We start from the raw sequence: 24970 nt of genomic DNA, 5'->3' as shown, positions 1-24970 counted from the left end.
TTTTTCTCTTTTATTAGTGTAGATGGTTTTATCACTAATTGCAATGGAGTAAGATGAGAATAACTATTTTATGACTATGAAGTAAAATCTTTTTATGTCCAAAAAAGGAATGATCAACTCCTAAGGATGGAAAATCAATTGCATACTTAAATTACTCCATTATACCCCAAATACTTCAATCTCTAAAGCTTAAGAAGCTTCAATACATAAAACTATCAATGTTACATTTTTTCGAAAGACTCAAAAAAAGAGAAATTGACCTTAAATGATTTTAATTTTTAAAAATGCTGTTAATGTCTACAGAAGATAAAATGTACTAATATTAGTGTACCAAAAATTTTAAAGATAAATTTCAGATTGCTACATATTAGATATTTGTTAATCAATCACCTTCAAAACGATGTTGAAGATCGTACAATCAACTCTTTTGGAAAACATTTTACCCAAAATTATTGTACTGCCACCCAGAAACAATAAGAAAGTTCCTGTTGTTTCCTGTGTGTAAAAATCAGTATTACAAAAATTCATTAAATAAAACCTAAATTCACAGAAGAATGAATTTTATGCTACAAGACAACTGGAAAAAACAGTTCAATATAGTTTTTAGTCAACTAGTTAAATACTCTATATGCTCCTCAAAACACTTCTGCAAATGACAGAAATACTATGGCTCAACCCATCAAAACTTTAGCTTACCTTGCTAGGGAAATCTAAACAACGCCATCCACCAATATGTAAGCTGCCAACTTGGTGTCTATACTGAATTCCCAAATGAGGGACAATATTTCACTAAATTTCTTACTTTAAAAATATGTACAATATGCCATTTCAGTAGCAATAACAGTAAAAACCATCAATAGAAAAAAAGTCATAATTTTAAGTGAGATTTTTATTATTTTTGTAATATTGGAATAAAAGCTCATTGAAAAGACTTACACAGTATTCAAAATGGGTCCTAAAATTTTTTTTCTCAAGTAGGAACAACTGTTTTAAAGACACATTTCCAATTCAAGGGATGAACACACATTGAAATCAATAGTGATACCTATTAAAGAGAAAACCACAGGCCCCAAATGGAGGCCCTATCATGCTAAAGCCCATAACACCGAACCTAGACTTGATTCACCTTGATACCAACTGTGGTTTCGAACCTTCTCTGGAAATGTAGTCTCAATCAGTGAGTCTGAATTTTCTGGTCAACACTAATGATGTAATCTGTCCTGTGGGCCTCTCCATCTTCCCCAAAGGAAGCTGAGACCATCTGCCTGAGAAGACCCCCACCTTCTTTAGGGAAGGTGACCTTGCCTAAAACAATCCTTTCTTTTCTTTCGCTAATGGCTTTCTTGTCCAGCCTAGTTTCCTACAAAAACCTTCTATTTTTCATGGTTCCTCAGAGTACCTGTTTACTTGCTAGATGAGATGCTGTCTGATTCATGAATTGTTCAATAGGGATAATTAGATCTTCAAATTTCTATGATTAAAGATCTATAACCTATCTTATAGATATGAGGAAAAGTTGTTTCATCCCTTAATGCTAAAATGAGGTGATACCAGATAAAATAATTAAAATTTTTAAAGAAATAGAAGAAAAGCATTCATAGAGATACTACTAACCACTAATACAACCAAAATGTTTAAAGAATATAAGCATTTAAAAGATTGCCCACTCTCCAGAACCCTTGTGTGGGGTGAAGGATAGGGAGGAACTGGCTGTGGGTACAGAATTTTTCCATTTTTCTAAATGCGTAAGTTCTTGGGAGCTAAACCTAGATCCAAATAACCATTTCTATAAAGCACTTATTATTAACTTTAGCCCCACCAATCTCTTCCCTTCCCCAAACTCTACAGTCACCTATTTTCACAATTGATTATATTGTCTTATATCAATTTGTTAATGTTAAAATCTTTTCCTTTTCTTAACAAAGGTAAGAGACTCCTGAGAAAGGGAATGTTATAAAAATAAACATTTTATATTATACTAGAGGCCAAGTGCACAAAATTGGTACACTGGCAGGGTCCCTAGCGGCTGGTGGCAGCTGGCTGGGGCCTCCCTTGCCCTGGCTGCCTGCCGCCACCAGGGCCTCCCTCCCTTCCCCTGGCCGGCCGTGCCCCCTGGTTGAACTCCCGGAAGAACTCCCGGTCAAGGGGGCAATTTGCATGCTACTCTTTTATTATATAGGATTCTGTATTTAATATATGGTGAAACAACAAAAACTTCCCTTTTACACTTACTAATAAAATACTAGAATATTTAATTAACCAAAATACAGGCGTGTGCACACATACACATACACACACACACACACTCATGGACACTCATTTGCTCACATTATGTTTGGGCTTTCACAAGCATCAAAGCACCTAGTTTTTTCCAACTCAGAGATGGTACAATTCCAAATACACCTAAATCAGCTCTCATGAAAAATAAGGCTCAATTGGCTCAAGTAAATAGTAAATGCTTAAAAATTTTTGTTACTCTTCATGATAAACATATACATTCGTGTGTGTGTGTGTGTGTGTGTGTGTGTGTGTGTATAAAATGCTTGATGAAACTAATCCCATTTAGATTTGCTTCTTCTGATTGAAGAGGTCAGAGGAAATATGAAAAACTCTGCTATAGAAAAATATATTTTTCTATAAAAAGATTAATTTTTAAAAGTCAAGCTGTTTCAATGACAATGTGTGACCTAAATGCAAAGGTTACCTGAATTACATGGATTCTGATTCTGATGTCAGAATTCTGGGAACTTGAACACTAAATTTGAAGTCAACTGACTAAACACTCTTTATTTCTTCCAGATGCAAGCATGTAATGTCTTACTACTTCCTGTGCAAAATGGCTTAACTAAAACCAATAAAATCAATTTTAATGCCCTAAAAAAAAGTGTAAGTTTTTCTTTCATTTGAACCTTTTTTGCATTGTATTCATCCCATAACCATCAGTATTTGGATTCATGCAGAAAAAATAAAAATCAATTGAATGTAAATTCTTTATAATTATTATTTTTTAAAAAAAATTATAGATTTTAGAAAGAGGAAGGGAGAGAGAGAGAGAGAGAGAGAGAGAGAGAGAGAGAGAGAGAGAACAATATTGATCAGCTGCCTCCCGCACAGACCCCCACATATACCAAGGAGTAAACCCACAACCTGGGTATGTGCCCTGACTGGGAATCAAACCGGCCACCTTTTGGTATATGGGACAACGCTCTAACCAACTAAGCCACACCAGCCAGGGCCAAATTCTTTATACGTAAAAAAAATAAGAAAGAGTAGAAAGAAAAGAAGAACCTCTATCTAATGAGGTTTAATCAAATAACTGATGTCTACCTCTCCTGCTCCTGCTTCATTCGTATTCTCTCCTCTTCTGAAGTAAGGGAGTCCTGTATTTTTATTTTACTCATTTTCTCAATCTTGTCATCTTTTCGATGTTTGCCAAACCTGTTGACAACAAAAAATTCTAACTTGTCAATATATCCAAAACGAGTTCTTCTTTTGTGATAAAGACATATGTACCCAACAAATGTGAGCTCCCTAAAAATCAGGGCCAAACTGTCTCCTGTGGTTTGCTAGTTTTGCCCAGTGTTAACATATTTAACTTGATTATTTTATTCCTTATTCATTAAAACTTCCCGGGGAAAACCATTTTGGAAAATGGCCTCAATACCGATTTTTCTTTTGTAAAACAAAAATAAACAACAACACAATAACAGAACCCTTAAGTTCATCCTTATTAAACAAATAATTAATAAATGTGTAGAACTGAGTGCCCAATACTTCAGATAATGGAGGATAAAAGTCTGCATTGGAGTGGGTTTCTCTTAGGATAAGAGAATGATAATGCACAATCATCTGTTTAATAACCTCTCCATAACAAAAGTTCTTTATTTTCATAATCAGGTTTATTGGAAACATTCATCATGGTTTAAAAACTGACGAACCAGACCATGTTTGCAAAGTTTAAAGTACAAAGGATAATTTACAGTGCTAAAATACTTTTAGCTTATAAAACTGAAAGCTTTAAGGCATTCTCAACAAATTCTTTTCCTAAATCTGATGGAAAGCAATTGCTGAAGGTGGACTCTTTCACTTGGAAATCTATATCTGATAAAAAACAACACACATGCATGATTCAAAACAGTCCAAACAAACTTCCACAGATAGACATTGAGCTTGAGGCTCTCTAAGAAAACACTAAGAGACATCAGACTTGGAATCAGGTTTTTTTCCTGCTCTGTTATTTTCTCCAATAAAAGACATGTTGTCTGAAACACATGTGCTCCATACCCTCAGATAATCTTCATCTATAGTGACTTGCTCTCCAGATGTTTCAGAAAAGAAATATTTTAGAGACAGTTACTCATAAGCATTCATAAATATGTAAAGTGTACTGATATTTCTATCTGAGGACAATGTAGAAACCTGGTTTTGGAGACAATCATATGAAAAAGAGAGGAGTGAAGGGTAGGTCCAAATTTGAAATAAAAGAGAGAAAAATATTTCATTTCAATTAATGCATTGGTTAGTAGAATAGGCCATTATTTTATTAACTAGAGGCCCGATTCATGAAATTTCTGCAAGAGTAGGCCTTCCTTCCCCCGGCTGCCGGCACCTGGGACCCGGGATTCCCTCGCAGCCATGGCTTCATCTGGAAGGTCGTCTGGAAGGACGTCCGGTCTAATTAGCATATTATGCTTTTATTATTATAGCTATAAATCTGATGTCAAATATTGGTTGATGTGTGAAGTGTGCATGACAATATCTCATATGTTAATTGAAGTAACATTCTGCAAAGGTATGTAAGGAAGAGAAAGCATCCTTAAAGTGTTAAAATAGAAAAGTTAAAACAACGCCACCACTATTACTTTAAAAAGTATGTAAAGTACTAGATAGCACAAAAATGGCTGTAAAATTAACTTCTATAAAATATATCTACACTTAAATGTTAATATTATTTAGAAATTAGAAGATCATTTCAACTGAAAAGAAAAAAATAATCCCAATAACTTAAGTCCAGCATCTAACCAATTCTAACAAGGGATAAAATATACTTTTGAAAGTATTAAATTAAAAGCATTTTTTAGCTTTAAAATATATTTTATTACAGTAATGTAACCAAATGGGAATATATCAAATACTAGTATTTTAGGATGACTAGCAAGTTTGCCCCATTTACTCCTTATCCCCAGTTATATTTCCTGGTTAGTTTCTCTATTAACTTTTATTTCTTTATTAATTAAGGTATTACATATGTGTCCTTACTCCCCCATTGCCCCCACCACCCCACCCATGCCCTCCCCCCCTCCTCCCCCCGCCCTCCCGCCCGTGACTGTGTCCTTTGGTTAGGCTTATATGCATGCATACAAGTCCTTTGGTTGATCTCTCCTCCTTACCCCTACCCTTCCCTCTGAGGTTTGACGGTCTGATAGATCCTTCTCTGTCTTTGGATCTGTTTTTGTTCATCAGTTTATGTTGTTCATTATATTCCACAAATGAGTGAGATCATGTGATATTTATCTTTCTCTGTCTTATTTCGCTTAGTATAATGCTCTCCAGTTTCATCCATGCTGTTGCAAATGGTAAGAGTTCCTTCTTTTTCATAGCGGCATAGTATTCCATGGTGTAGATGTACCAGTTTTTTAATCCACTCATCTGCTGATGGGCACTTAGGCTATTTCCAAATCTTAGCTATTGTAAATTGTGCTGCTATGAACATAGGGGTGCATATATCCTTTCTGATTGGTGTTTCTAGTTTCTTGGAATCTATTCCTAAATAAAAAATTTCTCTTTCTTTAATTTTTGTTTTATTAATAATGTTTAAAAGTTAAGCATAACGATTAAGTTTATAAATTAATGAATATTTTAAAATGTATACATCTAGTACAAGTCAATATCTAAAACACAATGTACGTTCATTTGACAAAAATTTATTGAACATCCACAGAGCATTAAAGAGAAAAACTTTATTTTTAAAAAATAGTTCATGGGAGCGGGTAGGGCTAGACAGATTAACTCCAGTGTCATCAACATGTAGACAGTATTTAAAGCCCATGTGAATTCCCATCCTAAAAATTCTGCAACAATGAGGCATCCGGAAATATATAATGTATTAATTTCTTGGATTTTTTGTCAAGATGGTGGAGTAAGTAAAGGAGGTGTTCACCTCCTCCCAGTCCTACAATCACACCAAAATTACAATTAAGCTACAGAACAGCTATCATTCAGAACTGGCTAAAATCTGGCTGAATGGAAGTCCTACAACTAGGGAATTAAAGAGGAGCCACATGGAGACTAGTAGGGAGGGGTGGGAGTGGAGGCAGAGAACAGGCTGGCCCCACACCCACTTTTGGCAATTTTTAATCAGGAGGGATATCTTGGCTGCGGAGGTTCCCTGAAAAGGAAGGGGTCCCAACTCCTCATCAGCCCCTTCATCAGCCCAGGGTTCCAGTACCAGGAAGTGAAGCCCTTGTATCTTTATACAAAAGGTTAAAGTGTCTTCTTTAAGAAGAAGAAGAAAAAATAAGATAAAAAATAAGAAAAGAACTTATATGCATATATGCATACCCCTTGGAAACAGATAATAGTGTGGTGAAGGCTTGGAGGGAACATTGGGTGCGGGATGGAGAGAAACAATGGGGGGTAAAAAAGGAAAAATCTGTAATACTTTCAGCAATAGATATAAATTTTAAAAATATGAAAAACGGCAATAAATACATGTATCAATAATTGAATCTAGCCTGGCCACTGTGCTCAGTGGTTGAGTTTCCACTCATGAACCAGAAGGCCACGATTGGATTCCCAGTCAGGGCACATCCCCAATAGGGGGCGTGCAGGAGGCAGTCAATCAATTATTCTCTCTCTTCATTGATGTTTCTAGCTCTCTCTCCCTTTCCATTCCTCTCTCTGAAATCAATAAAAACATTTTAAAAAATTAAAAAATCAAAATAAAGGAGCAAGCAGAACCGAAATAGACTCAGAGATACAGAGAACATTTTTTTAAAATTTACCTTTATTGTTGAAAGTATTACAGATGTTCCCTTTTCCACCCCCACTGACCCCCTCCATTCCACTCCCGTCCCCTCAGCAGGCCTTTCCTGCACTAATGTAAGTTTTTTTTTAATCTACCCCCCCACCCCCACCCGCTGCCTCCCTTCCCTCTATGTCAGTCTGTTGCATGCTTCAATGTCTCTGGATCTTTTTTGTTCATCCGTTTATTTTGTTCATTAGCTTCTACATATAGTTAAGATCTTGTGATACTTGTCTTTCTCTGACTGGCTTATTATATACATAATGCTCTCCAGGTCCTCCATGCTGTCTCATAGGGTAAGAGATCCTTCCTTTTTACAGCTGCATTGTATTCCATTGAGTAAATGTACCGCTTTTTTAATCCATTCATCTACTCATGAACACTTGGGCTGTTTCTAGATCTTAGATATTATAAATAATTCTGCTATGAACATAAGGGTACATATATTCTTTCTGATTGCTGTTTCTGGCTTCTTAGGATATATTCCTAGAAGTGGGATCACTGGGTCAAATGGCAGTTCCATTTTTTATTTTTTGAGGAAACTCCACACTGATTTCCATAGTGGCTGAACCAGTCTGCATTCCCACCTGCAGTGCACTAGGATTCCCTTTTCTCCACAGCCTCGCCAGCACTTGTTTGTTGATTTGTTGATGGTAGTCATTCTGACAGGTGTGACACAGAATACATTATATATCCGTACCAAAGGTATAATTTCATCTTACAAGAAGATCATGAGTTAATAATAAAATGAAAATCTGAGAGTGAATTTTCCATGTATCAAAACAGTTTATATATTTTCAGCTGTAAACCTAACAGTGAGTTTAATTAGCTGTATTACATTTCTTTTATAGTGGTCTTGGTTGTACTGTAAACAAAGTTTTAGTTTCATATCTAAGTCTGCCAACTTTCAGCCTTTTATCTTAGAGACACATGATTGAAAAACAAAAAAAAAAATAGAATCCTGACTCACATTTAAGAATCACATTTTTCTCATTGTATTGTATTAAAATATTAGTTTGCTAGACTGTTCCATAATCTATTTTATTATTTGTAAATTTGTTATCAAACTGTTACAATATACTTTCCTTTTTGAAATTATAAAGTCAAGATTATTGTATGAAAAAGTAAAGAAATTATTACATATAAAATGTTTATACATTGGCACTGGGGCATTTCCCTTAGTACCACTTTAATTAATAAATTATGTAATTTCTTTAAGCAAACTATGAAATCACAGAATATTACTTTAAAATTGTGATAAAAATGAATCCCTCAGCTATAATTTTTTTGAAAAAGTGAAAAAAGACTAAGTTAAAAAATATACCAACCATTCTAGAATATGAAAAGGAGAAATTATATAGCTATACCCTCATTCACTCTATTTCCCAATATATTCTAGTGCTCTTCTTAATTTATAGTTGCTTAACTCTTCCTGAAAAAAAAGGGGTGGGGTCATTGAAAATTTTCAGCTGCACATACTCAAAAAAAGTCAATTTCACAGCTGAAATCAGTAACCAACCTATGAAGACAATCACTTAATACCAAGGATACTTAGAAGATATCATTTATATTTATTTTATCTTGTAAAAGCCACTGGTGAACTTCAAATGGGTCACTTCCCAAGGAACAGAATAGCTGAAAAAATACTTAACTAATAGTATGTCCAGGAAGCAAACCCATTCTCAGCAGAGAATCAGTTTCATGAACTGCCTTCTGACTAACCCACACAAATGTTCACATGGGAAACCACCATCTTGCACAGGGGTCCTCAAACTATGGCCCGCGGGCCACATGCAAATACAAATATTGTATTTGTTCCCGTTTTGTTTTTTTACTTCAAAATAAGATATGTGCAGTGTGCATAGGAATTTGTTCATAGTTTTTTTTTTTTAAGCTATAGTCTGGCCCTCCAATGGTCTGAGGGACAGTGAACTGGCCCCCTGTTTAAAAAGTTTGAGGACCCTGATCTAGCAGGTATGATGCTGAAATAGAAAGTGGTCACATATGACCCCTTGACTTTTTTTTTTTCAAATAAAGAAAAACAGCTTGTAAAAAAAGTCGATAGAAAAAAATGCTTTAGAGGTACTGCTGCATAAAGAGAGAAGGTTCACTGAAAAAATGCCAAAAAGCCACTAAAGACAGTAACAGAAAGATACAGATGAGCCATGTATCATCAGAAGAGAACTGATTGTAACATCTCATAACTATATGGCTTTCTTCATAGAGAATACAGCAATGTTTTATTCAGCCAAAGTGTCTCAAAGTAATTTGTTAAAGGGGTTGTATTGTGATGTCTCACAACTGAGATCACTGCCATCTGCCAGATCAGCCACAGACTGAACAGTACAGGATGATGGGTAAATGTGCACGGGTGCATGGGAAAAAGCAAACACACAGCAGCAACAAAGGACTGGAACGAAATCCTATTGCTTTTATATAGAGAGAACTTTTAGTAAAAATTAACTATTGATAAGAGTTTCATGCTATTAAACAATCATTTTGGTTTTTAGTAAGCCTAATTCTCTCTGCAGTGTAAATGACATTAAAATGTTTTACCATATTTAATAAAATTAGAGATCTTTAGAAAAAATATGCTAATGATAACATAAAAATGCAATTGGTTTCATAATGAAAGGACTTTACATTTAAAAACAATGCAGCAAAAGAAAAGTCTTAAAAACCTGCGGTCATATTTAAAAGTAGATGAAGAGACTATCCAGAACTAAATATCTTAGAAGTTTTGAGCAATAATATTTAAAATTGAGATTTAAAAAACAAACCAAAAACACACACAAAATGTCACCTAGAAATCTGTATTACCGAGGTCTTCATGTGCAACAAAGGCTTTTCTACAATACTTGTCTTACTATTTATTCTAAGATGTGTAGGTTCAGTGATACTGCTTGGCTGAGGAAGGGGACTGAATATGGGTCAAATGTAAATTCATGTCATCTACCAGAAGCCATCTATCTTTCCCCCAAATCCAGCTCCAGCCTTGAAATAGTCAACATAGTCATTTAACTCAATGCCGTGCCCTGAATGTTGCCCCTGTTTCTGCATATTTGATCATCACATGATTCAATCGCTGCCATTCTCCATTTTTCTTATCTCTTTCTGTAACCTTCCAGTTACTTTTGGTGGACACACATGTGTGAAAGCCACTGTGCTAATCTGTCTTTGACTACTGCCTGCTGTGATAATTCTGTCATTTGCCCTAAGGATCCTTGAGAGATACTAGCTGCCCAATGAGCTGAGTTCAAGACCTTGTACAGCAAAATCCCATACTCTGTATTGTGTCCGTCCTGCGTCCTAACCCCTCTGCATGCCTTGGGAGCAAACTGTCCACTCAAATCAAAGCAATACCATGAGCTTTTAACATCATTATTCTCTAGTCCTTTGAGTCCTACTTTTTCTAAATGGCATTAGATCCAATTTTCTCTAGAAAATCTTTTTCAATTCCACATCTTGGTGTGAGCTTTCACTCTCCTCAACCCATCACTCTGATTTCTAATGCAATTATGAACTTACCTTTGTCTTAAAGCTCTAAAAGGTAATTGCTCTAAATTTTATATAAAGAAAAAAAAAATTGCCCTAGTTGGTTTGGCTCAGTGGATAGAGCGTCAGCCTGTGGACTGAAGGGTCCTGGGTTCAATTCTGGTCAAGGGCACATGCCTGGGTTGTGGGCTTGATCGCCAGTAGGGGCCATGCAGGAGGCAGCCAATCAATGATTCTCTCTCATCATTGATGTTTCTCTCTCTCTCTCCCTCTCCCTTACTCTCTGAAATCAATAAAAATATATTTAAATCAATCTAGCCATATATCTTTTTTTTAAATCTTTACCCAAGGCTGGTGCCATTCTGGGGCTCAGACCACCTGGTTTTCCAGATGATCTAATAAATTCATAATTCTTTAAAAAATAAATAAAATTAATCCTCACTCAAGGATTTTTTTTTTCATTGATTTCCATAGAGTGGGAAAGATGGAGGGAGGGAGGGAGACAGGGAGAGAGAGAAAGACAGACAGACAGAGAGAGAAACATCAATGTGAAATACATTGATTGGTTGCCTCCTGCATGAGCCCTGACAGGGTCTTGGGATCAAGCCTACAACTGAGGCATGTGTCCTTAACAGGGAATCAAACCCTTTGGTCCAGGGGCTGATACTCTAAACACTGAGCAACTGGACAGAGCTAACCTTAAATCTTTGTAGCTTGTTCTATTGTACTTTTGTCCATGTGCATTGAAGGTATAAGTACACATGTTATGGAAAATCAAAGTCTAGAGAATAGTCACCTTGTCCAATGTCTTTGGCAAACAAGGGAATGAGGCCCAGGAGGTATGCAGAGGTGCCCAAAGTCACAATGTGAGCTAGAAATTGCACTCGGGTCACCTCACAGCTAGTTTAGATATCTCAGTGGCTCTGAACTTGGATCCTCCTAGAGGAAATAAAATTCTCCGACCTCTGAAGTTCACTTTCTGTAAATCCTGAGACATATAATTGAGCACTTATTGAATGCCCTTTTGATTATTTAATTACACTTAACCAGAATTTATTGAATTCTTATTATAGACTTTATCTCACTGATTCCCACAAACAATGTGTGAAGTGGGCACTATCATCCTTCTATTTAAGGGCCACCTCAAGAATTAGAGAGCAATTTAATAATCTAACAGGTTCTTACAGCAAGAAATCACAAATGTAGATTTCAGACCCAAGACTCTCTTTACCACACCCAGCCACCTCAAAAACCAAAACCTTTAGGAACCAAAACAGTCAGCCACTCTGTTCTTTTTACTGAAAGCAGATGGTTAAAACATCTTGGTTGAAGTAAATGAGATAAATCTTGCACTGCCTGTAGCAATGAGATCCAGGGGACATTGTTCCCAAATGGAATTTATCTATAAAGGCTGGCATCTGTATGCAACCAATCCTCCCATTGGAAAGAATAGTAAAATCTGTCCACAACACCATTCCAAGGCATGGCCAATATTCCTAAATGCAATGACACTCTAAAAGTCAAAACTGTCTTTACTGACATATGCAAATACTGCCAGGTAATAGCAGAAACATGTTAAACTGCCAAACCCAATCACAGGATAAGAAAGCAAAAATTCACTGCATGCATTTATCTGTTATAATGATATGCTCATGGTTTCTGGCCATATCTTTTTTTGTTGTTGTTGTTCCTCAGCCTCCATTTCATAAGGGAGACAAAGAAAAAAATAAGTAATGTCTAATATGTTCTTCCCATACAGGATCTTACATATTTTAGTAACATTTTAAGAAATCATGGCCATGATTGAATACTAATGTGCTTAGCAATACATTGTGGCAATGCTGGGTGAATCAGGGAAGAGCAGGCTGATTATAAAGAGCAGAGAGCTCCCATTTAGATAAAAAAGAAAACCCCAACAACTTGGTAATCAACAGTATGAGAAGGGAGCCTTAGAAAAAGGTACATGACAACTCAGTAGTGCTTTTGCAAAATGGGATGCAGTTCTAAATTGATGGAGTTTAGCAGGGGTTCTCTTTAAACAAAAATTCACAAACCTGAGAATCATTGATTGTGTGCAGTTTTCATCAGTGCTAGTCTGATTAGATTTAATAAACTAAATTTCTGTTGATTGGCATTCAGGGAAAAGGAAGTGATTTTTCTTTTTCTTTAAAAATATATTTTTATTGACTTGAGAGAGAGAAAGGGAGAGGGAGAAAGGGATAGAAGCATCAATGATGAGAGAGAATCATTGATTGGCTGCCTTTTGCATGCCTCACACTGGGGATTGAGCCCAAAACCCGGGCATGTGACCCAACCAGAAATTGAACCATGACCTATCGGTTCACAGGAGGATGCTCAACCACTGAGCCATACCAGCCTGGTGGAAGTGACTTTTTATAAAGAAAATATTGCTTCTACACAGCCAAGCTAGAACAGCCTTGAGAGGTACAATGTACCCTTTAAAATTTTTTCTAATTGATTTCAGAGAGGAAAAGAGAGGTAGAAACATCAGTGATGCCCCGACCAGGAATTGAACCGTGACCTCCTGGCTCAACCACTAAGCAACACCGACCAGGTGGTACAATGTACCCTTAATGAACATATTCTTCTCAGGACTCCCATTAAATGTCCATATAAGTGCACTTGTCCCCTTGCAGCCTGTCATATCTAAACAAAGGTGCACTGACATGCCTACTCACTCTCCACTTTAGTAGCCCTAGAAGGATACGAAACAATAAAATATTTAAAAAATCAAATTTAACTGAACCAGCACATTATCAGTTTTTCTTTACAAGAATTATGATAAACTCCAAAGATCTCAAAAACAAAATAAAAAACACTCACGTGCCGAAACCGGTTTGGTTCAGTGGATAGAGTGTTGGTCTGTGGACTGAGAGGTCCCAGGTTCGATTCCGGTCAAGGGCATGTACCTGGGTTGCGGGCACATCCCCGGTAGGAGATGTGCAGGAGGCAGCTGATCGATGTTTCTCTCTCATCGATGTTTCTAGCTCTCTATCTCTCTCCCTTCCTCTCTGTAAAAAATCAATAAAATATATTAAAAAAAAAAAAGCTAAAAACTCAAAAAAAAACAAAACAAAAAACACGTGCGCGTGTGTGTGCGCGCGCACACACACACACACACACACACACACAAACACACCTGTGGGATCTAGGTATAAAGAAAAGAAAAACAAACCCAAGCAAACACAGTAATCCTTCACAACACAAGATAAATACCTAAGTAATTCTAGAAATAACGTTTATAATATATACTTAGAGCTATTCAAGTAAAATGACAGAAAACTAGTGGAGGTATATCTTACTTATACTGTTATAGTTTTTCAGGCATCAGCTAGTTCACAGATCACATAACATATTTTCTGCACAATTAAATTCCCTCTTTGTTAAAAGGGGTCAATTAGTAACTACTGCTCTATACAAGATTTTTTATAAGGCTTGGTATACTTTATTTTTTTCACAAATAATCAAACCACACTAATAACCCTATAAAGCCAAACATACAAATGCAAGTAAATTGCAAATTATATTTTCTGTTTCCCCTCTACTTTGACTTTATAATAAATAATATATATTATATGTAAAATTAAATATGTGTCTATACACATTTAAACACGGTTAAAACAACATGTAACTCTGATTTTTCTACATGTTCAATTTGGCACTGAAATCAGAGACGTCCACTTAAAATGACGCTGAGAGCGCCTTTCGCACAGCTCTTCTGGGTCCTTCCTTACCACCAACTCTTGCTCTGCTCATTTTACTACATAATTGTTTCATAATATAATACTACAAATTGCAATTACAGTTGACTCAAGGAATGATTATGAAAAATACTATCACTACTGCCTTTGCTCAAATAACTCTGATAATAATGAGAGACTGATTGAGCTCTTAGCCCAAGTGATGAGAAGGGTCCATTTGAACATTTCTATTAAACTTCTTTTATTAAACCCTGACTTTGTCAGGCCAGAGGCAAATAATTACACCCTGCATCTGGTTACCATGGTTTTCCTTTTCCTAAAGCATCACAACAATTTAGTACGCAGTACTGGCAAAGGCAATCTCTGTGTGATATGCTAATGAGACCGAAGTAAAAAAAAAAAACAACACATCATTTAAAAGGACAGTTGAAAGAAGAAAAAGTAAAAAGGTAGAACAATATTTTACACCACAGCTCCTTTCCTTTTAGGAAAAAGAATCAAGGGTATTTAGTAGCAATGATAATTATTCTAAAAAATTTCTGTTACCAGTTGCCTATCTGATAATCAAATTGGCCTCCAGTTTGTAAATGCTTATGAGGTAATTAATACATGCATACATTTGTTTAAAAATATATCTTTTTTATTGATTTCAGAGACAAGGGGAGAGGGAGAGAGAGAGAGAGAGAGAGAGAGAGAGAGAGAGAGAGAGAGAGAGAGAGAGAGAAACATCAATGATGAGAGAGAGTCATTGATTGGCTGCCTCTTATATGCCCTCCACTGGTGACCAACCCGGCCTTGTGCCCTTGACTGAATCAAACCTGGGACCCTTCAGTCCACAGGCTGACACTCTATCCACTGAGCCAAACCAGACAGGGCTATATGCATATCTTTTTCGAGTTAGAAATATTTACCCTCAATTAAATACACATTGGGAATCAACATTCTAAGTACCTCTGTGAGACCTACTTACAAGCACAGCTAAAACACCCTCAAGTATGTTCTCATGCTTCTGTTTACAGAGTAAATGAAAATGATAAAGGCAGGTGGAAAATGGTCATTGACGTGGGAAGGGAGGGGAACAGACTATTTGTAAAGCTCCTGGAAACTGAAAGATTAAAACTTCCCCAAAGACCTCATTATCTGTAAAGTTAAGGTGTTAGCACTTTTTTTTCTGTAGATGATAGGAAACAAATTTCTGTTGATTCCCATTTCTTGGAGAATGCTCTCTACAGAGTAAATTAAGAGGTGCAGATTTCCATGTTTTATCTTTCAGTTGATTCACATATTGGGCTCTGGGGGCAAGCTGCCCAGAGCTGGAGGCCACGCCTAATACTCAGAATAGGGAAGAGAGCAGATTCCTGCAGAGGCTGCAGACTCCCAGGCCTCCTTGCCAACACTACTGCCTATCTGAGTCACAGCAGCCTCTTGAAGAATGAGGGACTAAAGGGCACACACAGTTGGTTAAATTCCGTGTTTTCGCAGCACACCTGGGTCCTGGTAAATTTGATCGTGTGGCATTAAATATGGCAACCTCTCTTTTCCAGAAGATTCTTTACGCTTCTTTGCTGCAGTTTCACTAGACCAGGATGCACAGCTCTGCAGATTATTTATGACTCAACCGTGGTTAGAACCCAGCTGGTAACAAGGACCTGAAATATTGGGATGGTTTCAGGGACTGAGTGACAAGGCTTAGAACAAGGAGACCTGCTTAGTATCTCAGCTCCATTCAGCACACTCCTCATGTCAAGGGAAACACGAAATTCGATAAATGGTAAACCACCATATTCTTCCTTATCTGACTAAATAGTTCAGCAAGCATTCAAATATAGAACTTGTTGATCTGTGTACTGGCCTGGAATTCCTCTCATCCCAACTCATTCCCATCTCCTAAGAACTGTCACATCTGCACAGCCTGCTGTGTGGTCTGAGGCTCATGGACATGCTGGCAAAAAGTGGAACTCTGGAAGAGCAGACGTGTTTGTCCAATAAGCTGTCCTGCAACTGGAGCCAATACCACCAATATCAGTTTAAATCCTCAAGTCTCCCCAGTTATGGCTGCTTTTACAACATATCATTATGTTGTTTTTCCTTGGCTAAAGTTTGAAGCTGTCTGGCTCAAGCTAGTATATATAATCATGGTGTATTAGCAAACCTCACTTCATTGAGGACAGTATGTCTATGTATCTATTTATAGATTTATATCCCAAAAGGTAGAAATAACCCACATATAATCTTTTATCAAAGCATACAGAATACCTATCTACAAACTAATGCAGAAATAATTAATCTAAGAAAAGAAAGCTCATGTGAAAAGAACTTAAATAAGAAGCTGACAGATGTACAATACTTTCAATTTCAAAAGCTTTTCATACACATTATTTTAGTTCTTAAAATGAAATATGAAGAACATGGAAATGAGAAAACTGAGGCTGTCAGATTAAATGCCAGAGGTGTGGAGCTGGGTTGAGAGGCGAGAACTTCAAAGTCTAAATCCCAAATTCCATCTATGACAGAACACTGTTCTCCCTCTCAGATTGGCCTCAATCTCTTCACATGCCTCATAGGTTCTTCATGTTACTTTACATGTTAAGAGTTCATGAATTAGTATAATCCTTATTTATTACACTGAAATCATATTAAAAATAAACTTTAAAGAAGATCACTATGGTGAGAAACCAAGATGGCAGCATAGGTAAACACCTGAAATTGTTGCCTCGAACAACCATTTCAAAAATACAACTAAAAGACAAAACAGACATCATCCAGAACCACAGGAAGGTTGGCTGAGTGAAAATTCTACAACTAGAAGGAAAGAGAAAAGCACACTGAGACTCAGAGGAGGTGCGGAAGTAAAGTGCAGAGGTACAGAGGTGCACGCGAAAAGGGCTGGCAACTGAGGACGCAGCGCACGTGGAAATGGCTGGCAACTGAGGACACTGTTGTCTTTTTCAATCGGGAGGGAGTCTCAAGCTCCCGACTGCTCTGAACTCCAGTTCCGGGCGAGTCTCTGGGGAACCAGACTCATATGGGGAGAAACTTGACTGTCTGGCAGTGGGCAGAACTCAAGGGCGGCTTTCTCTCAGAGGTGCTTGCAGTGATTACCACAGGACACTGACATGGGACACTGAGACCTGGGGGTCTCTTAGGACAGGACTGAGGATCAGACATAGCTGCTTGCTCCGCCCTGTTGATTCCTTGAGCCCCACCCAAGCTGCTAGCAGAGGCTTTGGCATATGAATGGCCTAGCCCTTTGATATCTAAAATTACCTAACAAATTGAAGCTGGGTCAGAGAAATCCAGAACACCCAAAAGAAGGCCCAAGGCCCCATAACAGCTGGCATTGCTTCACAGCTGGGCCTCATCTGGGCACCTCCAAACCCCAAACAATGGAGAGAAATCTGCAGATCTTTTCGTAGCTCCTGCTGGGTAGCCTCAGGCAGAGGCTAAATTAGCACCTCCTTAGAGATCCAAGAACCCGTGTATCCAGTGGTCAGAGTGGGACCATCCAGATTACAACTCCTCAGATCCATAAGGGACACACTCAGGGGGCAGACTCAGTGAGCACCAAAGCCCCACTGAAGCAAGTCTGGCCCCAGAAGGATGTCTCCAGCACAGAAGTTCTCCCACTGTAGACACAGCTGATTCTCACAGACAATTGGCCTGGAGGTCAATTCCTCCCAGTGATACCAACAACAATCAAGGCTTCACTACAACAAGACTGTGCACACAGCCCACAAAGGGGTGCACCAAGAGTGTCCACCTCAGGTAATTGGGGAGGCTGAGCCACTCGGCCCTATAGGACACCTAGCACAAAAAGCCATTCTATCAACACAGGGAAGCATAAAAAATGTGGAGACAAAGAAAAAGGACACAAATGACAGAAATGGAGGAAAGCAAACTACTGGATATAATGTTCAAAACCACGGTTATAAGGTTTTTCAAGAATTTTCTAGAAACTGCCGATAAATTTAGTGAGACCCTTGAGGATATGAAAAAGGAGCAACTAGAAATTAAGCATACACTGACTGAAATAAAGAATAATATACAGAGATCCAACAGCAGACAAGAGGATCCCAAGAATCAAGTCAAAGATTTGAAATATGAAGAAGCAAAAAATACCTAACTGGAAAAGCAAAAAGAAAAAAGAATCCAAAAATGTGAAGATAGTGTAAGGAGCCTCTGGGACAACTTCAAGCGTACCAACACCCAAATTATAGGGGTGACAGAAGAAGAGAGATAGCAAGATATTGAAAACCTATTTGAAGAAATAATGACAGAAAACTTCCCCTACATGATGAAAGAAATAGACTTACAAGTCCAGGAAGCGCAGAGAACCTCAAACAAAAGGAATCCAAAGAGGACCACACCAAGACACATCATAATTAAAATGCCAAGAGCAAAAGACAAAGAGAGAATCTTAAAAGGTTCAAAAAAAAAAGAAAAGAAAAAGAAGATCACTATGGAAGCATCCTAAATGGTGTTAATACTAACCAGACTGTAAAATACTTGAAAGTAGGCTATGTAATTTTAACTCTTAAGCGCCCACCCAAACGCATGGTGCAATATTCCTCCACACAGAATAATGATGGAGATGTGCTGCTGGTTGATGGACCTGAGGACAAGTAGGCATAAAATACTGAAAATTCAGATAACTTATGTGAAGATCAACAAAATTACATATCACACGGCAGCTGAGATGAAAAGGGCAGGGTTTCTCAACCTTGGTTGGCATCATTGACATTTTGGGACAGATAATCCTGTGTAGTGAGGGGAGAGCGGGGCTCTACAGTGCATCATAGAATATTTAGCAGCATCCCTGATCTGTAGCAACTACATGAGAGCAGTACCCCCTCACCACTGTGACAACTAAATAAATCACCGGAGACTGCCAAAGGCAAAACCCTGATGGGTTGAGTACCCTGGGTTAGCGTTTAAGACAACTACGTTCAATGAGATATCTTCCGTATTTTCAAAGAAGAAGAAGAACAGAATTCAAAGGACAGTGGGAGGTTTATTGGTCTTTACCCTCAATGCTCCATCTATTACTTTCTAAAAGCTGAAGAAGCAAGACTCTACTGAAATGGATAAAGCTGAATGCAAATGACCAGCTAAGTCTTAGATGACAAGCTCTAGCATACTGTAACCTAAGAATATATTTGGGGAATGTAGCCATAAAAACCAGTACATTAAAAAGGCATCAAAGTCAGTACATTAGAACACTGATTAAGAACTTATACTAAAAAATCAGAAAGACATCAGTTATTTGATGTGTAACAACTGTCAATATTAAATACTAATAAAATATCTATAAAATAGTAGTATAAAATAGTAGTATAAAAGATTAAATATGAGCATGTTTTTAAACATGAAGCACACTGCAGAAATCCTAACTCTAAGAAAAAAAGATACACTTTTCTAATAAAAATATCTATATAGTCATCCCTTCCCTCCTCCATTTTCAGGTAGCTCCTCTAGGTTCCCTAAGTTGGAAAGATCATGGCCATTTTAAGTGGTAAATATGTTTCAGTACTGGTGGACTATTCCCCATCTTTTTGGTTAAGCCAAAATGATCTGGCCAGTAGTGGTTGGTCTTGGCCAGCACAATAGAGTGTGCTATGAAGCAGTTACAATGTCAGAAGCCTGAGGCTACTTGGCTTCAGAAACAGTGAGTTGGAGAGGCAGTTCCCAGGAGGAGGCACTCCACAATGGGTGATCCTAGTTGCCTACCCAATATACTAGTACATTCTCCCCCTCTTCTTAGAAGTGGAGCCTTGATTTGGTAGAGAGAGGAAATATGCCTGGTTGAGATAAAACTACTCTTCCAGGTTCCTTTGAAAACAGGAAGAGAAGACAGAGCCAGATTCCTGAATCAAAATCCTAGCTTTGCCCCTTCTAGCTAAGTGATGTACAGACATGTGAATCACTGTACTCAGACAACTCATCCTCTTTGAGCCTCAATTTCTCTTTGATAATACATAGCCATCACCATATCACAGGTTTATTTTGAGAATTAAATGAATTATACATTTACTGGGTGTTAGCACATATAGGCTTTCCATAAATATTAACTATTTTATCATCATTGTTATTCTTTACTTCTGGTTCATAAAAAATGATGATGGGACTCCTAGGAAAGATCCTTAAAAAGGGGGCCAACTCCACTAGAAGTTGCCATTTCCCCTTTCTGCTTAGAATTCTGACAAAATGGATAGAACTGTAACCATGAAGTGACAGTGAGGACAGAAATACATGTGAGGATACTTGTGTTCATAGTAGTAGTATTCACAATAGCCAAAAGGTAGAAGCAAACTAAGCGTCCATCAATGGATGAGTGGATAAACAAAATATGGCATACACATACAATGGAATACAACATGGATGAACTTTGAGGACATTATGATAAGTGATATAAGCCAATGACAAAAAAAGGTAATTACTGTATGATTCCACTTACATGAAGTTTCTAGAGTACTCACATTCAGAGAGACAGAAGATAGAAGGGGGAATGGGTCTAGTGTTTAAAAGGCACAGTTTCTATTTTGCCAAATGAAGAGTTCTGGAGATGAATACACAACGATGTGAATGTACTTAATGCCACTGAACTAAACACTTAAAAATGGCTAAGGTGATGAATGTTATGTAAATTTTACCATGATTTAAAAAAAATAAAGAAATACATTTTAAGCATGGTTGAATCAAAAGGAGGCTCTAGGACAGTGATGGCGAAACTTTTGAGCTCGGCGTGTCAGCATTTTGAAAAACCCTAACTTAACTCTGGTGACGTGTCACATATAGAAATTTTTTGATATTTGCAACCATAGTAAAACAAAGACTTATATTTTTGATATTTATTTTATATATTTAAATGCCATTTAACAAAGAAAAATGAAACAAAACAATGATTTCACGTGTCACCTCTGACACACGTGTCATAGGTTCGCCATCACTGCTCTAGGACCACCACATAGCCTTGGAGTACCATCTCCAGATTTCTTTTAAATTAGAAAAAAAAAATAATAAGTGCTGTCATGTTTAAACCGTAATTACTTGGGTCTGTATTACAACTAAACAATTTTTCACAGATAAAATCACAGAGCTAAAAAGGCAAGAAAAAGTTATTTCCTTTTACATATTTGAACTCCCAGACAGAGAAAAGGAAAATATATTATTTATAACATCTTTGTAAGTGATTCCATCTTCACACCAATACTTCACTGGTTCAGTCCTATAGTCAAAACGTTATGCTCAAAGTCAAATTATGTGGCCAACAGGGGGCAAGATGGCACCTACAGCATTCCTGGAGTGTAAGAGAACTAATTGATAAAATAACCACCCACATGCAGCCCCACCTATTCAGCACAAGGCGCCATTCCAGCTGACAAAGCTTTCCAGTCTGAAGACAAGAAGAAAACAGCATTACATGAGCCAGAAATGATTTTAATGTTATCTCCATTGTTTCAGATGCCAGTTAGTGAGTAGAGATGGCTTCACATACTTTCTTTTATTTTGGCTGTCAATGGGGGTTTCTCTCTAATTAGATGGCTGCCCATCAGCTGTATGTATACAGAACAGCAGAAGACACGTCTAATAGAAAGGTTCTTTTCTACTGCTGACAAGACTAATTGGAAATAGTATGAAAATTCTGCTTTAGTGAATTATATGACTTCTATCTCATAGGAGTTTGGCTCAACTAAATAGACTGGGGTCTACTCCATGATTAAAACTGTAGAACTTTGACAGTAAAGGTAATAAGACCCATATGGATAAAACTATATTTAAATATGGGACTGTTCCAAAAAATAGTTACACAGAAAAAATGTTTTATAACTTATTTCTATTTGTCTATTAAAATTGAAAAGGCAGATCTAAAATCAGTAATAACCTATTTCTGTAATGGTATCTGACTAGGACCAAACAAGTATTAACTAATTATGTTTTCTACATTTTAAAAATCCAAAGTGTGTCACAGCAGGAAAAATATGTAATTCTACACTTTCCTGGGAAATATATTTCCAGGAAGAAAACTAGTTGAAGTGTTTTTTAATACAACAATTACCATAAAGTATATAATACATAGAATGATTCATGTTTAAAATGCATGTAAAAAGAGCAAAACAATTCTTAAAAATTATGCAAGTATGCAGAGCACAGCTAGGGACCCTTCTAAAAGGGCTGACTAACTAAAATCTTGGGCATGCTCAATAAACCAGTTTCAATAGCCTATTTGTAAAGCATTAATAGCTTGGACACACCCAACATTTTATACCCACTTAAACAGAACATAAGAAGTGCACAGTGTTGCCTTGAAAAACAACGACATCTGCAAAGCACAAATCATTCTTTTTCTTTTTCTTTTCTTTCTTTCTTTCTTTTTTAGCCATGAGAATGAAAATACCCACAAACCTTGGGAAAACATAGTCTGAAATGTATGCAAGTATAGAGTGAGGACTCCTGATAAGGTATTATAATGGTTAAATGCCATAATTTTAAAAACATTTTTTTCAATGAAAGTAATTTAACAGTAATTTTGATGAAACAAGCTATACAGCTGACCTAAGTACTTATTTTATAAATATAAGCGAAAATTGGAACTAAGTACTATTCTAACTTAGAGTAGCTGATGTCATCAGGATCCACACCAACTCTGGTCAATACCACAACTGCCACCACATAAGACAAAAGAGAAACAGATAGGGGATGGATGATAGATTTTCTTGTCACTGAAGGTAAGAAGTAATCCCATATCAGTAAAAATAATCATTAAATTTATTTTCCCTCCAACTTATATTTTGGTAATAATTTACTTTAAAAAATTGCACCCTAATTTCTATAATCCTTTGTTAAAAACTACAATTGGGATTAATGTTATTTAAATTCCATTTAAGTAACAAATGTCTCAAAAATATGGGAATCTGGCACAGGTTTCTGTAGGGAGTGTTGTGGCGGGGGCGGCGGGGGGGGGGGGGGGCGGGGAGGGAAGAGCTTTGCTTCTTAAAATAGGAATTAATATATAATATCCTTAACTTGGAAGAAACACTGGCATCAAGAAATTGTCTGTACTGGCATCATGCAGAAACAGTAAAGTGTATCACATAACAAGGAGTAACCATTCACAACTGGTCCAGTGATTCCTACTGTCATCGATAATTCCAATGCAGCTGAGACCATGAGTACCTTTTGACCTCTCTGCAGGAACACCATTGACTATGTACTTAATTAATAAAAACATACCCTAGCGTTGGCTTTAATGACCATATTCTTGTCATTTTCTACCTCTCTCTACAGAAGCCTCTTCTCAATAATCAACATCTTCCACCAGCCCAGTCTACTCCTTACCCTGAGCTGCCCCCTATATTTGAAGAATCCTCAGAACTCTGGCCTCAGCCTGCTCCTCTTCCCCTGCACAGGCTTCTCAGACAACCCTCCACTAGTACTGCCATGGTGTCAATTATCAGCTTTTCGGGCCAGCCCCTACCCCTCTTCTGCCCATCAGGCACCTCCACTTGGGCAGACTGCAAACAAGTGAAAGTCAGATTCAACATATCATGATTCTCCAAATATGACCCTCCTTCCGTGTTTTCTAGTCAGTGTATTACTATCCACCCAGTTGATCAGGTCAAAACTGTGAGAATTACTTCTTACTCTTCCTTCTTTCTCATTTTCTTATATCTGTGGCTAAAAGGAGCCATATGCTAATCTGAGAAGCTCAGGGGAGGCCTGTGTGGCAGTCTTGCAAACTCAGAGACCTAAAATAACCACAAAAGATGGTCTGAAAAATTAAATATTTAACTACAAACAGGTTATAGTGGGTAGTCATGTCCTAGGCCAGTATTTTCATTAACAAAGATCAACTTAGATCTTTACTGAGCCCATTTGCCTCTAAGATAACATATCTGTGAGATGTCTGGGTAACTTGTAACTTCTTCACCCCCCCCACCTCCCCACCCCTCAGGGCACAACAAATGGCACCAGGACATTCCCTCATTGTTATTGTTATCAAGTTAATTGTCAACTGTTATGTTAAACTATCCTCTATCCATCTATGTAAAAGAAGCACATGTCCATCAGTTCACTTTTTACCCTATCCCAGAGGTTTCCTCGCTTTATCCCACCTCCTTAATCTATCACCAATGGATTTCATGTAACCTACCTATGTCCCTCCTTTGATTGCAATGTATAAATACAGATGTAACCCGCCATTCTCCAGAGCATTATCTCAATTCACTGAGTTTCTGCTTCCTGGCATATGTCGACAGTTTGGCTCAAATAAACTCACAAAAATTCTTTATACGTCTGAATTCTTTTTTTATGTTAACACATCTAACCAAATAACCAACACTCCTAGATTCCTCCTGAGAAATATATACGGAATCTCTGTACCCATAGCCAATACCATTTCTGGCCATGATTTTTACAATAACTACCTAACAAAGTTCCTGGCATTCACTCTGGTTCAGCCCTTTAATTTATTCCACACACTGTAGTTACAGTAATCTTTTAATTTTCTAAAAAGTGTATATTTTATCAAGTCATTCTTTTGAATGGCTTTCAATTGGCCTTAATATTAGGCCACTCTGCCTTTCAGGCCCATCCAGGCTCCTTCCTTCTACCCTTGGCAAATCTAGAGGACTTCCACCATCTAAACAGTATTTTTCAAACTGTGTGTTGCAACCCAGTATTTGCAACTAGTAATACAAATTACTCATATTTTTTTAAATGAATTACAGAA

The 24970-nt window shown here is 37.3% G+C and overlaps 1 protein-coding gene across 29 annotated transcripts in view; it reads right to left on the bottom strand.

Moving 5' to 3' along the window:
- Nucleotides 1-24970, bottom strand: part of PARD3 (par-3 family cell polarity regulator) — an 814705-nt gene that overhangs the window by 216635 nt on the left and 573100 nt on the right. For 25 of the 29 annotated variants that reach the window (XM_036350442.1, XM_036350474.1, XM_036350452.1 and 22 more), the window contains one exon: nucleotides 3328-3438. The exons of the other annotated variants lie outside the window; for them this stretch is intronic. In XM_036350442.1, the coding sequence (XP_036206335.1) occupies nucleotides 3328-3438 (111 nt within the window). The remainder of the gene's footprint in view (nucleotides 1-3327; nucleotides 3439-24970) is intronic. 29 annotated transcript variants of the gene reach the window in all.

Source organism: Myotis myotis, unplaced genomic scaffold (assembly GCF_014108235.1).
Source record: "Myotis myotis isolate mMyoMyo1 unplaced genomic scaffold, mMyoMyo1.p scaffold_m19_p_1, whole genome shotgun sequence".
Lineage (NCBI taxonomy): Eukaryota > Metazoa > Chordata > Mammalia > Chiroptera > Vespertilionidae > Myotis > Myotis myotis.
This window is presented reverse-complemented; position numbering and strand designations above follow the sequence as displayed.